This window comes from Paroedura picta, chromosome 3, assembly GCF_049243985.1.
Source record: "Paroedura picta isolate Pp20150507F chromosome 3, Ppicta_v3.0, whole genome shotgun sequence".
NCBI lineage: Eukaryota > Metazoa > Chordata > Lepidosauria > Squamata > Gekkonidae > Paroedura > Paroedura picta.
The window spans coordinates 22715897-22734323 of NC_135371.1; the positions used below are offsets into that span (position 1 = coordinate 22715897).

An 18427-nucleotide genomic window follows, 5' to 3' on the forward strand; every position below is an offset into this window, starting at 1 on the left:
TTGACTCAGCCTTCCATCCTTCCGAGGTCGGTAAAATGAGTACCCAGCTTACTGGGGGGTAAACGGTAATGACTGGGGAAGGCACTGGCAAACCACCCCGTATTGAGTCTGCCATGAAAACGCTAGAGGGCATCACCCCAAGGGTCAGACATGACTCGGTGCTTGCACAGGGGATACCTTTACCTTTACTTTACCATGGAAACATCATGGGGTCTCCATAAGTCGATTGAGAATTGATGATGCTTTCCAGTAGCAGTTCTTACAACCAACCTGTAATATAAGGCTTGGACTACACCCGTAGAAGAGCTGGGGGGTACAGAGGATGATACAACAAGGCTTTGCTTATGGCTGCCTAGCAGGCTGTCAAAATCTTACCCGCTAATTCACATTTTATTATTATTATTATTATTACTAGGAAAAGAGCCCATTGTAACCCAAATACAATGGGCGCTAGAATGGAAAGGACAGGGCAGCAGGGAGGAAGGAAGCAAACCTTAAAGGAGCTGTTGTAGAGGGCGGGCGGCGGCAGCGAGCGGCAAGGGACTCCGATTGTCATTCCAGCGGCAAGGGACCAATCGCGAGCCCCCCCCCATCGCTGCAGCCTCGCCGCCGCCATTCCTTCGTACGCTGGCACCAGGAAGATCGCCGCCGCCCTCCAACTTGAGCTGGCCCAGCACCAGCGCCTGTCGCACCGCGCCCTTCACTGATGAACCACAACTGCGCGCGGCTGCCTTCCTGCTCCCGCCCACTGCACAGCGAGAATACTTTCGCCGACCTGTCCTGGAGCACCGACGATGCGCACCCCGCCCACACGCCGCCCAAACCTCGGCCGCACGCACTGAAGGACCTGCGCCGAGGCCGCTGCCTGCCTTCTGCCCTCCGAGCCCGCAAGCTCCTTACCGGCCGCTGCGCGTTCCTTCCTGACGTTCAGGCAACAGGTACGCCGTGGTCCGCTGCTGCGACCACTTCACGGGCCGCTCACTGTCCCGGCTCCGATCCATCTCCGTGGCGCCACAGGACTCCAACGCTCCGCTAGTGCGGGCTGCGGCGGGCGGCCATTTTTGAAGCGTCTTGGCAGGAAGCGTCTTCGTCCTGCGGGCGGCCATTTTTGAAGCGTCTTGCCATGAAGCGTCTTCGTCCAGCGGGCGGCCATTTTTGAAGCGTCTTGCCAGGAAGCGTCTTCGTCTTGCGGGCGGCTGCCGGGAACTCCGTAGCCGGCGGCCTGACGCAGCAGGAGGCGCTTCGCGCCTCCCGCCGCGGCTGGCCGCCGGGCAGGGAGCACCCGCCAGCCGCGCATAGCGCGGCTGGCGGGTGCTCCCTGTTCGGCGGCCTGACGCCTCGGGAGGTGCTTCGCGCCTCCCGAGGCGTCAGGCCGCCGGCCAAGGAGGAACTGCGAGCCGCGCTGCGCACAGCTCGCAGTTCCTCCGGCAAGGAATCGAAGGGACCAATCGGCAGGCGCTTCGCGCCTTCCAATTGTTCCCTCCGATAGTCTCTCCGGGGGAAGGGGCCAATCGGCACCCTTCCTCATCCCGGACACAGCCCGCCTTCCACGGGCTTACAGCTTTATTTAGTCCGTGGCGCCCGCGGCGCCACGGGCGGTGTACAGATTATTATTATTATTATTATTATTATTATTATTATTATTATTATTATTATTATTATTATTATTATTATTATTATTATTATTATTATTATTATAGATTTATTACCTGCCACCCCCAGAACCGGCTCATGGTAGGGTACAATTGTCAGTATCAAAATGCCATCAAAACATTACACGAACATAAAAGTTATACAGCAGATACCAGACCATGGTGGTGTAACTCAGCCTCCCATTGCCCCAGTAAGACATCCAAGAGAGGAAGGTACGCCGTGGTCCGCTGCTGCGACCACTTCACGGGCCGCTCACTGTCCCGGCTCCGATCCATCTCCGTGGCGCCACAGGATTCCAACGCTCCGCTAGTGCGGGCTGCGGCGGGCGGCCATTTTTGAAGCGTCTTGGCAGGAAGCGTCTTCGTCCTGCGGGCAGCCATTTTTGAAGCGTCTTGCCATGAAGCGTCTTCGTCCAGCGGGCGGCCATTTTTGAAGCGTCTTGCCAGGAAGCGTCTTCGTCTTGCGGGCGGCTGCCGGGAACTCCGTAGCCGGCAGCCTGACGCAGCGGGAGGCGCTTCGCGCCTCCCGCCGCGGCTGGCCGCCGGGCAGGGACCACCCGCCAGCCGCGCATAGCGCGGCTGGCGGGTGCTCCCTGTTCGGCGGCCTGACGCCTCGGGAGGTGCTTCGCGCCTCCCGAGGCGTCAGGCCGCCGGCCAAGGAGGAACTGCGAGCCGCGCTGCGCGCGGCTCGCAGTTCCTCCGGCAAGGAATCGAAGGGACTAATCGGCAGGCGCTTCGCGCCTGCCAATTGTTCCCTCCGATAGTCTCTCCGGGGGAAGGGGCCAATCGGCACCCTTCCTCATCCCGGACACAGCCCGCCTTCCACGGGCTTACAGCTTTATTTAGTCCGTGGCGCCCGCGGCGCCACGGGCGGTGTACAGATTATTATTATTATTATTATTATTATTATTATTATTATTATTATTATTATTATTATTATTATTATTATTATTATTATAGATTTATTACCTGCCACCCCCAGAACCGGCTCATGGTAGGGTACAATTGTCAGTATCAAAATGCCATCAAAACATTACACGAACATAAAAGTTATACAGCAGATACCAGACCATGGTGGTGTAACTCAGCCTCCCATTGCCCCAGTAAGACATCCAAAAGAGGAAGGTACGCCGTGGTCCGCTGCTGCGACCACTTCACGGGCCGCTCACTGTCCCGGCTCCGATCCATCTCCGTGGCGCCACAGGACTCCAACGCTCCGCTAGTGCGGGCTGCGGCGGGCGGCCATTTTTGAAGCGTCTTGGCAGGAAGCGTCTTCGTCCTGCGGGCGGCCATTTTTGAAGCGTCTTGCCATGAAGCGTCTTTGTCCAGCGGGCGGCCATTTTTGAAGCGTCTTGCCAGGAAGCGTCTTCGTCTTGCGGGCGGCTGCCGGGAACTCCGTAGCCGGCAGCCTGACGCAGCGGGAGGCGCTTCGCGCCTCCCGCCGCGGCTGGCCGCCGGGCAGGGAGCACCCGCCAGCCGCGCATAGCGCGGCTGGCGGGTGCTCCCTGTTCAGCGGCCTGACGCCTCGGGAGGTGCTTCGCGCCTCCCGAGGCGTCAGGCCGCCGGCCAAGGAGGAACTGCGAGCCGCGCTGCGCGCAGCTCGCAGTTCCTCCGGCAAGGAATCGAAGGGACCAATCGGCAGGCGCTTCGCGCCTGCCAATTGTTCCCTCCGATAGTCTCTCCGGGGGAAGGGGCCAATCGGCACCCTTCCTCATCCCGGACACAGCCCGCCTTCCACGGGCTTACAGCTTTATTTAGTCCGTGGCGCCCGCGGCGCCACGGGCGGTGTACAGATTATTATTATTATTATTATTATTATTATTATTATTATTATTATTATTATTATTATTATTATTATTATTATTATTATTATTATTATTATTATTATTATTATTATTATTATTATTATTATTATTATTATTATTATTATTATTATTATTATTATTATTATTATTATTATTATTATTATTATTATTATTATTATTATTATTATTATTATTATTATTATTATTATTATTATTATTATTATTATTATTATTATTATTATTATTATTATTATTATTATTATTATTATTATTATTATTATTATTATTATTATTATTATTATTATTATTATTATTATTATTATTATTATTATTATTATTATTATTATTATTATTATTATTATTATTATTATTATTATTATTATTATTATTATTATTATTATTATTATTATTATTATTATTATTATTATTATTATTATTATTATTATTATTATTATTATTATTATTATTATTATTATTATTATTATTATTATTATTATTATTATTATTATTATTATTATTATTATTATTATTATTATTATTATTATTATTATTATTATTATTATTATTATTATTATTATTATTATTATTATTATTATTATTATTATAGATTTATAGATTTATTACCTGCCACCCCCAGAACCGGCTCATGGTAGGGTACAATTGTCAGTATCAAAATGCCATCAAAACATTACACGAACATAAAAGTTATATAGCAGATACCAGACCATGGTGGTGTAACTCAGCCTCCCATTGCCCCAGTAAGACATCCAAGAGAGGAAGTGGGAAGAGGGGACCCATACGTGACACATGGCCTAACTGCTGTCTAGCACTGGGGGTGGGGGCAAATCAGATCTTCCTCACTGCCCCAGCCTCAACCATAAACCTGGCTGAAGAGCTCCATTTTGCAAGCCCTGTGAAATGCCAAAAGCTCCCACAGGGCCCACAGTTCTTTCAGGAGCTCATTCCATCAGGTAGGGGCCAGGACTGAAAAGGCCCTGGCCCTGGTTGAGGCCAGGTGCACTTCTCTGGGACCAGGAATGACCAACAAGTTGGTGCCCACAGAGCACCACAGACTGTTGTTTACTACAAGGCTATACCCTGTGGGAATACTGTGGGCTTTGGAGGCTAGATGAATACAGCACCAAAGGTCATAAGGCAGTTTCTCTAAAGATCAACACCAGGCTTCGGGAGAGTGGCACAGTGAACCCACTCAAACCACAAGGAGGTAGGAAAGAAGTACTGGAGTCAGCTCAGATACTGATGCAGCTGAGGGGGCCTGGGAATCCAATATTCAGGTAACTTGCTGCGGCTTCACTTTAGGGCTAATGTCCCACACAGAGAAAACAGATCCAAGAGATCCTGTAGTGGGACAAAGGAAGCAGAAAGTACATTATGAACTTTTACTCTGCATTCTTGGGGAGTTCATCACCTGTCTCAACCAAATACTTGCTAGAATACTATCAACCCAAACCGTACAGAATCATTTCCTAGCGCTCTTTTCCATGGTGGTCTGTTTAGCCTTCCAAATGTACAGTACAACACTTGATTTTTAAAAAGCACTTTGCTAAAATGAAGTGATTCTAACAGTTACTGGATTCCCTTCACTAATACACCTTAATTTGCCAGCAGTACGACAAAATTGGATTAAACTGTTTTTGCCGTTTTCCTTGTTTGCTCCAAACAAGCTCTTTTACTGGACATTTGATTCAGGGGGGTTTCCTACCTGCTGCCAAGATTAGGCAAAACTGAGAGTCTATAAATCTTATTTTAAGACATGTCAACCGGGATATTCTCACAGTGCAGTTAATGCAGAGACTTACGTCACTCGGTTTGCCTTTACTGTATTTAGTACATCAGCAAATAAGCCATAGCAACAATACGATTCCATAAGAAAAACTGAATCATTTAAATATTGCAAATCATTTAAATTTTGTAAAGTAAAACCACCTTTCAATCCAATGACTAATAACTCAGGGTGGAGCTATTAGAGTGTAGGTCAACCGTGCCTCACCATCTTCCTTATCTTTACAATGGCGGCAACAAACCATGACATTCAGAAAGTAATGAATTTATCCCTATCTGCCAGCAGTAATACTAATCCATCCTGATCTGACCTTCCTGGAAAATGAGATGTAATGGTCCTCAGCCTCAGATCCCGGGCACCAGAAGGCAACATGGGACACATTTCAGTGGACCTACAGTTACAGGAAGAGACTCTTCTATATGGAAACATAGTCAAGTGGCCTTTTAAAATATGCAAATGATAGAATGTCAGTGAATGCTTATGGGGAGTCATAATTCATTATATCAACAAAATACCTCTGAAGAAGCAGGGGAGAAGGAAGTAACCACCTGTAAAGTACCGTCTTTTTCAGGGTACTTACTAGTCCAGCATCAGTTCAAGCACTCTGGGTTAACAATAGTTCCTTGACTAAATTTGGCTGCCTGGAAGTCAAGGCTTCTCAAGCATTTTTTCGAGAATCCAAGGCTTGCTGCTGATCTGAATACAATGCCACAAGGTTCCATATGGCTATGTTACCTGTTTGTTTTGTATTCTATGGCTTCACAAGCAAGTTTCCAACCACCGCTGCTCTATGAAAGGCAATACTGCCCTGGTATCCATCATCCCCACACCATTGAGAAATCCCTGAAACACCCTTCAGGATTTAAGAAACCCCAGAAGTGGCACAACTGTGCAGAATATGGTTGGGAAGTATAGCCCCTCCTGTTCCCACCCCCTCCAGGCCCACCATTGGCAGGGAGGTCGACGTGAGCATATATGGTCATACCACCCAATAAATGTTTAACAAATACACACACTAATTAATTCCCACCCATTTGGGAAACCCTTCCAGGGCTGTCAAGAAACCCTGGGGTTTCACAAAACCCTGGCTGAGAAAGCCTGATCTAGGCCTTCATCTAAACAAGTAGAGAGAATTACAAATGTGTAAAACAAATGTACACGCACAGGGTCTGTATGTGCAACTGAAATCCATCTTTTTGCAACATTTGGGTCACAAGTAGAAGAATAGCTAGGTTTGTACTCAATTTTTTCACTACCCAAAAAGTCTCACCTACCTTTCCTATATTCTTACTGTTATGATGGTCAGTTCTTAGTCTGACAAAGAGTGCTTGCACTCGAAAGCTCACACCTTGAATAAATCTTTGTTGGTCTTAAAGGTGCTACTGGACTCTGATTTTATTGTGCTACTTCAGACCAACACGGCTACTCATTTGAATCTATCCCCAGACACCCTGTGTGGTAGGTGGGACTGAGAGAGCTCTGAGAAAACTATGAGTGGCCCAAGATCACCCAGGTGCCTGCATGTGGAGGATTGGGGAATCAAACTCGGTTCCCCAAATTAGGGGCTGCCACTCGTAACTACTTCACCAAGCTGGCTCTCAAGGAAGAATGTGTGTGTATACCCCCTCAGGTGTTCTCTGAAGCTAACCAGAGCTGTAACAGGAGCACACAATGCTGAAGGGAGCAAAAAAACACATAAGACTAAAATAAATATTGTGTTAGTGTTATTCTTGTTATTATTTATATATTTGCCTTTTCACCAAAACAAGTACTATGAAAATACTGAGCATGCAATTTTATACTCTTGCTTTGGGCATAAAAGTAGCTACTTATGGCTCTACCAGTTGTGCAGTTCATCTGTCCCCTAGGACTCAGGAAAGAAATTGTGGGGGAGAACATGCTCACGAGACTCTAAGAATTAAGAAGGTTAAATGAACTGACCTGAAATCTCTCCCCATAGGAAGGGAACAGGAACCATTCCTTCATTTTCAGGGGGGGGGGTCCTGAAGGGAATTTTGTTAACAGGAAATTTATATATATACCTTTCAGGAACTCTGGATTTTTTTTATTACTTAGAAGCAGTTTTGATTTTTTAAAATGTTGTCAACCCCCACTTTACATGCATAGGACTGTTGGCAGACCAAGCACAGATGTTGTGGGAGGAGACAGAAAGTTCCATGGCATTCTTGTGCATCAGAAGGTTTCCGCTGCCCTTAAATTGTGTCCAATAAGGGGATTATTTCATCTAGTCTTCCAAAACGTCATTGGCAGCCCTGCCAGCATCTCTTAAATCTCTCTCCTTCGATAGAACCGGTTCATCTACACAATAGCCACAGTTTATGAGCCAACAAAAAAAGGTACCCTGATTCGCTCTTTTTTTGCAAAGCAGTGAGGGGGAACCTTGTACCTTTGTGAAAGTCACTAAACGTTATCGATAATTAGTACTTATCTGAAGTCATCAAAAGGAAGAGGAGGAGGAGGACAATGCTGAAGGACATTTAGTTTCAGCTGGCATGAACTGACCAGTATTTGGAGGGTGCAGAAAGATAATTGAGCACAAATGGCATTCTTTTAAAAATCTGAGAAATGTTTATCCTGAAATCTCTTCAACAATTCAAGGGAGTCAAGAAGACGAACAATGAGAACTGCTTCCAATGCAAGGTTACACTAAGGACTCCTTCAGACATTCAAGTTCATCACAGCAGTATTGCTCTGCAGAGGCTCCAGCAAAGTTCTGTCAGAATTCAAATGAGCACATCCTCAAGGGGAAATAGACTAGATTTGGGCTTATGGGATGGAAGCTTCATTGGCGGTTCTTCTCTTTTCCTGTTACCCAAACAACACAGGCCTTCATTCTCAAGTTTCACTTCAGCAGGATTTTATAAGAGACTAGGGGCAAAGCCTGTTACATTCAGGAATACAGCGCTAGATTGGGGTGTGTGTGGAAGAACTCTGTGGATGGCCTCTCCCTCCCCCCAGGAACTGGAAAGGCTGCAGGCTGCAAGGAAACTCACCGGGAGGGGCAGCTCTCACACAACAGGGATCTGTAGCCTCCAAGGTAGGTGGAAGGAGGTGGGTGTGGTCAAGGGTGGGGGACGGAAGGCGACTGGCTGGCTGCTGGACAGACAGGTGAGCCAGTTGGAGGAGACACTGAGGGGAGGGACAGCCACCCTGAGAGGGTGTTAAGTGCTGGCACTTAAGCCATGAGACCAGCTCCTCCTCCAAACCCTAACCAGAAAGATTAAGTGGAACAGCTAGGATCTCCTCTTAAGCAGCCTGGATTGGCTAAAGATTCCTTCCTCTGGAGGAAGAAGTCTCACAACTTAGCTCTGGTTATTCTTTCCTACTGCAGCATTTGTTTTGCTGCTACTTGGACTCCTGTACCCCAGTTTATATGGTTTAATTAGGCAGGGAAGGGAAAGAGAGGAGAGCTTCAGATTGAAGCTTGACTCATATAAACAGTCCAAGTCCAGTCACTGGCATTTCCATTTAGAAACTATCACAACTGGCATGGGTGCGAAGGGACACAGCCCATGAAGTACTAGGCAGATGGCCAGTTGGTATGAATAATGGCAATTCTATATCTCCCTTTGGAACTGGACTGACAGACATCTGAATCCCACATTTTGCAGTTTATCACATTAAAAACTCACAAACTAAAAACGCATTGCTGCCTTCGATGCCGGACGTTGAATCCTGCAACTGCGTAAGGCAAGCAATTCATTGCCCTATGAAGCCACTGGCAACTCACATGAAAATGCCCTAGACTGAATCAGACCATCAGGCCATTCTATCTTAGTATTATCTTTTCCGACCTCAAGCAAAAATCCCAAAATCCTATAGAAATGCTGGGGGCTGAACCTAGAATCTTGTTAGGGTTGCCAAGCAAATACACTATCCACAAATCTGCATTGTGCACAAGCACAGAGGTTCATCCATGCTTCATATCTCACATTTAGCTGATCTAACATGACTGATACACAGCACAACAGCTCAGGCAACTACAGATAACAGTCCAATTATGTAAGCGAAGGTGGAAGTTTTTCACTATAAAAATACAGCATTGGTAACTTTTCTTCCCCAAATCATTGACTTTTAGGGTTCATAAGCAGGTACAACCCATGTTATCGGCTGGGGTTCACTCCCAGGAAAGTGACCTTCGGTTTGCAGCCTCCACTTCCAAGATGGCAGCTGGCAACCTAGAATACAGACTTCACTTACAAGATGAACGGCAGCCAACATAGTCAGGGTATATACATGTGCAACTGAATCCCATATAGCTACCCTCCACAAATCTCAGTTTCATTTTGTGGCTTGTCCATTTGCTCAGACCACTCTGTCCATCGGAATTTAAAGCATTCCATTGATTTGTAAATCTATTCATACACAGAAGCACACAGCCTGGCAATCCCCACTCTCTTTTCAAAAGGAAAAGATAGGCATTTATTTCAGTGACAGCGAAATGTTGCTTAACAAGTATGACAGATTCCTGCTTGCTGTGGGGAGGGGGAGGGGGGCACAAAGCGAGTGAATTTTAAGTTTATTCCAGGTTACCGACAATGGAAATTTGAAACATGTCTGCAGAACAAGCATGGTGAGCTTCCAAGCAATGGAATTTTGTAGGAAAGTCACACGTTACGTTTACAAGGAGTATAGTTCCCGTAACTTAGATGTCATTCTGCCTGCCAGCACAACCTCTGGTGACATTAAGTGTGGAAACATCTGCCCATCTCTCAAGAGATGCATTAAGGTCTCATGCTTTTGACAGAACATATTCTATGGCTTTCCTTTTTCATTTGTATACCTGGGAGAAAATGAATGTGAGAGGTTCCCTCCCTGAGCATTAGTTTGGAAGAGAGTTTACTGCTCATGGGTATATGCATTAAAATCACCTTGGTGTCTAAACAAATTGATTTTGCAGTTCAAAAAGACTTTGAAGCTCTTTCCTGCTCAAAAAGCTTGTGAAAATTTCATGCCAGGGAAACATTGGAACTAGCTAAAATCACAGGTCCACCACTGGAAGCAAAGCTTCTCAAACATTTTATCTCTCTTTTATAAGCTGCTGAATACTTGACATGTGTATTTACTTACTCTATTTATATACCACCTTCCTCCCCAGTAGGGAGACTCAATAGTAACCCAAAGCAGGTTTCAACCTTGGGCCGTTCTCCATTTCATCCTCACGATACCCTGGAAGGGGGATTAGTTTGAAAGAGAGTTACTGGCCAAAGGTTACCTACTAAGCTTCCATGACAGAGTGGACGTTCTAAATGGGATCTCCCCGATCCTAGTCCAACATTCTAACCCAGTCTTACTCAACATTTATACCACAGAGAATCCCCTGGAACATTCTTCAGGCTACAAGAAACACCAAAAGTGGCACACAGGCAGAATATGGTTGAGAAGCATAGCTGGGTACATACCCACCGGGGGCCTCTCCTCTTCCCACCTGCTCCAGGCCCATCATTGGCCATTTTGGGAGGGGGGAATGCGTTGACATGACCATACATTCACCAATAAATGTTTAGCAATTTTTTAAAAATATATTAACAATTAATTAACCTTCCCATTCAGGAAACCCTTCCAGAGCCATCAAGAAACCCCAGGGTTTCACAAAACGCTAGTTGAAAAAACATGCTCTACCCACCACATGACTCTCCCACTATGTGTGCACATCTCCATATAGCCCTAATTAAACTGTAATGACTGGGGAAGGCACTGGCAAACCACCCCGTATTGCCATGAAAACACTAGAGGGCGTCACCCCAAGGGTCAGACATGACCCAGTGCTTGCACAGGAGATACCTTTACCTTTAATCACTGGTGCAAGTTGAGGAATGCTCATCCACAGAGATAGTCCATCCCATTCCAATATGTAAAACTTTGAGTTCAAAAGCTTCTCGGTACCAGAGGTCACTGGATGCTCTTATTCCTGTCTCTTAATGAATGCATTACCTCTCTCACCCTAGGGAAATCAGAAGTCATGTGTGCGGATAAGTAAATCATGCTACAGAAAAAGCATTAACTATGCATGGGGGATACTTATTTTGCTGATTTAACCAGGGTCACGGATAAACCACCCTGACCTGGATAGCCCAGGCTAACCCAATCTCATCAGATCTACTATACTATATCCTATGTAGAGGTTTCTGATCAGACAAATTTGGCTCAGAACAGTATGGAGACATGGGGGAAAGGAATTTGTGCCTTCTCTGTAAGAACTGTCAAACCGGGACATCCACTAACAACTTCTTGCAACAATCCCACATGCAAGAATCCCACATAATCCTGTGGGAAATGTATGCCCCTTAGCACCTCTACAGGCATGAAATGATTTCTAACAGCTGCAAGCAGATTCCAGACCCATAAAGTCAATAAAAATACACAAATGCATCTAAAAGTTACAACACCACTGTTACACCCTTAGAGGTAAATCTGCTCATAGCAGAACTCTGTCCATGCCGGGGGACCACCTACAATGGCTATAATAAGCAAAAGTTCACAAGTAGTTGAAACAGACAGATCTGGAACACCAACCAAACGTTAGGCAGTTCCAGCAAAGCACCACATCCATAGTCGTCACGATGCCTGTAATAATATCCTAAGCATCTTTACTCCAGAGTTCCACTGAGTTCAGTGGACTTACTCCCTAGTAAGTGTCCTAAGGACTGCAGCCTCAGATGATGAGCAAATTATCAGAGAAAGTCCAGCAGAACCATGAGCGAAAAGCCAGCTTCCTAGGCAACATAAGGCAAAGATTTGCTACAGCAATGCTGTAAGTCACTATTAGAATTACTCAAGCCTCCCCTGTGTATACTTAGGACAACATAAGGGCAGCTTGCCTGGCAGCATTTACACGTCCATAGTCAAAGAAAGCGAAGGCAAATAAGAAGAACTGCAAGAGCCTAGGGCAAGTGTGAAAGGAGAATCAGGATAGCAGATTCCTGGCAGCTACTTAAATGCTGTCTGGGTTAGCATTCAGACAGACTGCTACATTGACCCTCAAACACAAACACCCTTGCATCAATCCCAATCTAGGCCTGCATAAGAGGCACTGAAAAGGACTCAAGCACAGAACCTATGCACAAGCCCCCTAAGTCAACATGTGCTATGGAATGAGTCCCTGACAAGATGCAATGTCCCAATCTCAGATCCATTTCAGGCTGATGGAAAGGAAGACTGCTTCCAAGTACACACTTTTCATTCACTGCACACACCAAATGCACAGGGAACCTCATCCTCTACCATCTCTCCAGGTTGGGGGCAGAGTACATTTCTAGGATCCCAGTAATGCATCTCCCAAAACAATCTCCATAGTGCTCTCTCTGGAAAAGAAAGCTGCAGTTACAGGAGTCTATGGAATGGCTCAAGAAAAAGCCAAAGTAGTAGCACCCCAAAGCAAACTGCAATAGCTTGGTACACTCTCCAGCCCCACCAGACAAGCAAGGGAAGCCTGTCCACAATTCTTACAGCTCCCCCCCCCCCCCGCCATGGCTGAAACTCACTGTAGATTTTTCTACTGTGCAGAAGAAAGGAAACACCTTTCAGGCTGGCTGGGCCACCCACAATTCTCCAAAGGCAGATTTAGGAGGACAGAATGGGAGACATGACAAGACTTCTGATGGGGATCCCCAAAGTTAACTCACGACTTGGCAGGCACTCCAGGCTAGTGGAAATTGGTTTAACTGAGTGGAAACTGTCTGAAAATGTATCAATTTGCAAGCCGCTACAAACAGAACCAAAGTCTGTCCAATGTTTATACCAGGCACCCTTCCACAAACATCCTTTCGAGAACCATGAACCAGCCAAAATGCATAACGAAATTTATTTCATGAGTCAGTTTGTGTCCATTCCTAACCACAGCCAGCTGCAACCTGGTACTTATATATGTAAATATATATATATATATATATGTAAATACGCAGGGTTCAGATGGCCATAACAGAGTCATGGCACCTTCTATTCTGCATGTAAGTGATAACCAAAACCACAAGAGTAGTCATATTGCATCAGGCCACAAGCAGCAGGGAGACAGTGATCAGGAAGAGATTTAGTACACTAAATACTGTAGATCAGGGGTAGTCAACCTGCGTTTGCTGGCAGGGGCTCCTGGGAATTGTAGCCCATGATCATCTGGAGGACCACAGGTTGACTACCCCTGCCCTAGGCCATTCTGAGACATGAATGGTGTGTCAAGCTATAAGGAGACCCTAAGAGGCAAGATACACCCACAGAGAAGTGCTGCTCAGCTGTTCCACTCGAGCAGGGTGAGGGCAAACTGTGGTTGTCCAGATGACTATGGACTACGATTAGCATGGTGCTGGAAGGGGCTCATGGTACTTGTTGTCCATGGACATTTGGAGAGCCACAATTTGGCAATCCCTGCACTACGGAATCAGGTTTAATGTGGTATTTAATTCATTTACACTCTGCCTTTCTCCCTTGTGGGGACACAAAGCAGCTTACATTATTCTCCTCTCCTCCATTTCAACTTCACAACAACCTTGTGAGGTAGGTTAAACTGAGGAAGTGTGGCTGGCTCAAGGTCACCCAGCAAACTTTCATGGCATGAGTGGGAATTTGAACTCGGGGCCTTCCATATCCTAGTCTGACACTCTTAACCATCTCTCACTGGTAACCCACAAGCCCAACTTTACTAGGTAGAGAAACTCACTTTAAAAAAAAAAAGGAGTATGCAGAAATCAGTAACACTGCAAAAGTCTGCGACCTGCAACTCATTTTTGAGTGAGGATCCAGAGGCTGAGAAACACTGTCCTACAGCAACTGCTAAGCCAAGAGGTGTGCCACACCTAGTATTTTGCCTATGCCCTAGTTGGGAAGGAGCAGGCTGGCTTGCTAGAGCACAAGAGGTCAGGAAAAGCTGGCCGTTTCCCTACCAACTGCCTGGACTTCGTTCTGCATGCCCATTGCCATTAGCATGTGAACAGCACTGGGAGTTAGGACTGGGGAAGAGCAACAGTTTCTGCATAGGGTAAAAGTGACCCAGAAGCATCTTGTTGCTAGAGAAGACTGAAAGAAGAAATGTTTGGGATTTCAGCATAACATTGGGGGAGGGGAAGGAAATAATCCACTCCCTGCACAGAATCCATGCCAACCTTTTGACACAAAATAGGGAAGGCAGCTGGCAATCACATGCTTGCACTTTTTTTTTCATATAAGAAAAGAGACATTCTAGTCATATCCCAGCAGAACAACCAAATGTTCCGGCATGAAGCTACATCACTGCAGGAGGAGTCGATCTCTCCGGAAATTCCTCTAGGTCCAGTCAAATGAAATATTTGCTTGGCTTTCTGTTAGGAGTAGCCACCAGATCCAAAGACTCTCCCTCTGGCAAACTGCAAGAGCTCCCTGTGGCCAGGGGCCATGATGCAGCTTTTTAAAAGAACATGTTTAAAAATTGAATGGACTTCAGGGGTAACGGCTTGGAGAAAATGACACAGGCTGTAAAACTGGGAGTCCCAAGGGAGACGGGAAGGGGGGGGGGGCGGAGTGTAGCGTACAGTCTTGGATTACTCAGGTGAAACAGTGCCATACCCAATTACAGCCTTGCCATCAAACAAAACAAGATACTCCCTTCATGCTTTTCGAGGGACATTCCATCACTTTCGATGGCCGGGGAAGGGAGGGGGTGAGGAAAGAGACCGAAAAAGTCAAACTGATTTGTGGCTGTGTAAAGTGAATAGCAGTAACAGCTCCCTGAAGGTGACTCTGCCCATCGTGTCTTTGCAGGGGCACACTGAAAAAAAGGCTGGCCAACTTGTTCCCTTTGGGTCAGCTGAATGACGGCACACTGCACCTCTAGGCGCCTTTAGGAGAGGACGCAAGCCCTGCACAATGCTGGACGACCTTTTGCCAAGGAGCTTTCCGCAGCTAAGTGACCGGAGAGCCCCTCCGACAAATTAAGAGTTCCCACTCGCTGACGCAGTGTGAGATCTTTAGAAGACTAATAAAACCTAGTGAAGGGCGGGATAAGCATCCAAAACGCTCTCACGCAGCAGTTTCTTCCAAGCAGACAGAACCACACATCCTTTCCCCAAGCACAAGGCTGTCTGGGTCACTTCTCAGGAGCAAGACAGACAGAGTGTCCAAGGAGGAAGCACCACCCCTCCTGTCCTCGCCAGAACACAGCCTGTCTGCCCGGGGCAGAAGCCCTACACAGGGGACTAGCGATGAAGCTGAAATTCTGTCTGGGAAGGGAAATGCCAGCCTCCTGCAGGAAGAGTTCCAGACAGAAGTCAGTGGCTTCCCAGGAAAGGAGAGACACAAATGACAAGGAGGACTGGTGAACTCCCACGAAGCTGCCTGACACTTAACAAAAAAAAAGCCTGTCTCGGATATTTTAGCTGGGAGCAGCAGGAGAAATATAAAGTTCCAAAATGTTAATATTTTTAATCTGTATGTGCTGTTACCTGCCCTGAGCAATGTGGAAGTGTGGGATATAAATGAACATATTATTATTATTATTATTAAACATATCTTTGGTCCATTGACTCAGAGGGGCATCAGCTCTCTGCCAGAGATTTTTCACCTGGAGAGACTGAGATCTGAATTTGAGACCTTCAGCATGCCAAGCAGATGCTCTGCCACTGAATCACAGTCCCTCTCCATACAGGCCAAAGTGGGAAGGGAACGCTCCCAGCAGCTCCTTTTGAAGGCTGGGTGCACTTCCATTATGGTTCCCTTGTATTTCAGAAGATCAGGGAGGAAGCCCACCACTCTGGAGGAGACGGTGCTTTTCCCTTTGCCCTTTGAAGCAAGAACAAATCCCACCCCCACTCCCACCCCATTCCTATGGCGCTGCTTTCACAGGCCTGACATTCTGTTTCCAATCTTCTTTCACGCAGACATGCGTCACGCTGCAGTTTTAAAAGTAAAGCCGCACTTAGCCCTACAGACAGACAAGACTGAAAAGTTAAGAGCGCTGTAGCAAACCCCGCATTCCGACGTCAGGGAAGCCTTTGGGCTAACTAAACCGGAACAGACCTCACCAGAGCACCTAGACGAGTAGATCAGGAACCCACCAGATCCACACTCCTCTGGCCTCTGGGGAATATGAGTCAAACCGTGTGACCCTTCACAGGGCAGATCAAGCACAGCCCATTCCCAACCCAGATAAGCCAATTCCCAATACCAAAGCGCTCATCCCTTTCCCCTACCCCACAATCCTGAGCCAGGGCATCCAGTCTCTGCACATGTGCAGAGCAGCCCGCCTAACAGGAGTGAGCAAGAGTCCCGGGTCCAAACAAGCCCTTGAGCCTCCAGGCTGCTGGCGAACCATTATTCCTCGTGTTTACAGGTGAGGAAGAGCACAGCAGAAGACGGAAAGTCCCCGGAGTCCCAGGCAGAGGAAGCCTCGACGGCCAGAGCCGCCCGGGGAGCAGGCAAGAGCGAGGCTCTCCACTTCTCCGGCCACAGCCTCCGAGGCCAGCAGTCCGATGGTCCCCTCCGGCTCCGCTTGGCAGAAGGCAGCCGTGTCGACCACCACTCCACACAGGCTTCCCTGACACGACTGGGCGCCCAAGCACGGCGGGCCGGCGGGCCTCTGAGGACAAGCAGAGTGTTTTCTCCCGCCTCGCTGCGCGACACAAACTGCCCACCTCTCTCTCTCTCACACACACACACACACACACACACCACGAAGGGTTAAAACACACACAGACACGCGGCCGAGCCTCTTCCCCCCCTTTTTTTTGAAACTCTCTCCGAAGCAACGGCTGCCCCCCCCCCCCCCCGCAAGCCGAGCGGTTCGCCTCACCTTGTCTGACGGCTTTCAAAGTGACGGGGTCCTTGCAGCTCCGGATAACTCCCAGCACGTCGTAGCGGGGCAAGCCCGACACGCGGATGCCCTGCACCTCCAGCAGGAGCTCCCCTTCGCTCAGCTTCCCTTCGCCGCCGCCGCCGCTCGCCTCCCCCTCGGGCTCGGCCACGGGCCCGACGTAAGGAAACTCGCCGTATTCCGCGCCCCCCAGGATGGGCACCCCCACCAGCTCGCCGTGAGCGCCGCGGCTCACCGCGCACTGGTGCACCTTGGTCGTCCAGTGGTTCTTCTTTTGGATCACTTTCGACATCGCCGCTTAAAAAAGGGGGCTCCGAAAGGCAGAGGGACACAGGTGGCTGCGCAGGAGGCGGAGGAGGCAGCCCGCCGCGGGCATAGAACGAGCCGTCAGCGGCCGCTCCCGACAACTTCCCCGCCGCCCCACTCAAGCCATCATAGAGCAAACTTTGCCCGGCTGCGCCTCGCGGGCTCCCTCGGCGCCGACAGCCCCGCTCGCATCGCTCCCGCCGCGGGAGCCGCAAGCCCAGCTCTGCCCGCTCGCGCCGAGAGCCGCCTGGACGTCCTGTCCGGTCCTGCCCTGTCCGGCGCGCTTTTAAAGGCTCCCTCGCCTGTCTCGCGCCCGCTCCCCTCCGGCGGATCGCGCGCCTCTTCTCCCTCCAAGTAATCCTCCGCTCGTCGTCCCCTTGCACCGCCTCAGAGTCCGGCTCGTCCGTCCCACCTGGGCGCCGGCGACTTCGTGCCTCCGCGCCTTCTCCCGGCCACTTTCCCGCCCCCCCACCCCCGAGTCGGAGTTCGCCGCGAGCGCGGCTCCTTTAAGCCAATACAAAGCCGCCGCTTGTTTTGTTACCCTGCGCTCCCCCCGCTTCCCCCGAGCCCCAGCCAAGCGAGAGAGGGCTGCGATAGGAACTGCTGGCGCAGGCGCCCGGCAGACACGCCGCCCCTTTCTCCTTCGCCGCCGCCTCCCTTTGGAGAGAAGCGGAGTCCTCTTTTCTAGGCATGTGCGAGCTCCCCAGGTCCATGTGCGCACAGAAGCGCTGGCGGGGAGTGAAGCCGCTGCCCTTAAGGCACAGTGCCCGTAAGCGGTCGCCGGACCTGAAACGGAGCCGGACACATGGTTCTTATTTGCTAAGGGGGCGTCCCCTTTTGTTTTCTGAGCCGAGCCCGGATTCCAGGCGATCGCCAGTCCGATACGAAACCGAACTTGACCTTTTGTTTCCAGACCGGTGCACGGCCCTTTAGCCGATTTGTTTGCCTTTCACCTGTACCTGTATTTAATCGGAAGGTACATTGTTGCATTAGTCACCGCTAAATGGAGATGCACGTCTTCAGTTTAGTATTAGCTAGACTTATCTGCACAGTTTTCTTTTCT

At 48.4% G+C, this 18427-nt stretch overlaps 1 protein-coding gene across 26 annotated transcripts in view; it reads right to left on the bottom strand.

Annotated features, from left to right (window-relative positions):
* MAGI1 (membrane associated guanylate kinase, WW and PDZ domain containing 1) overlaps nucleotides 1–17832 on the bottom strand; it is a 566279-nt gene extending 548447 nt beyond the window's left edge. For 20 of the 26 annotated variants that reach the window (XM_077325078.1, XM_077325089.1, XM_077325073.1 and 17 more), the window contains exon 1: nucleotides 17038–17831. In XM_077325078.1, coding sequence (XP_077181193.1) covers nucleotides 17038–17350 — 313 coding nt within the window. In that variant the 5' untranslated portion in view covers nucleotides 17351–17831. Of the gene's footprint in view, nucleotides 1–17037 lie in introns of all 26 variants that reach the window. The other 6 variants (XM_077325070.1, XM_077325095.1, XM_077325093.1 and 3 more) reach the window with 1 other exon arrangement.
* Nucleotides 17833–18427: the final 595 nt, after the last annotated feature.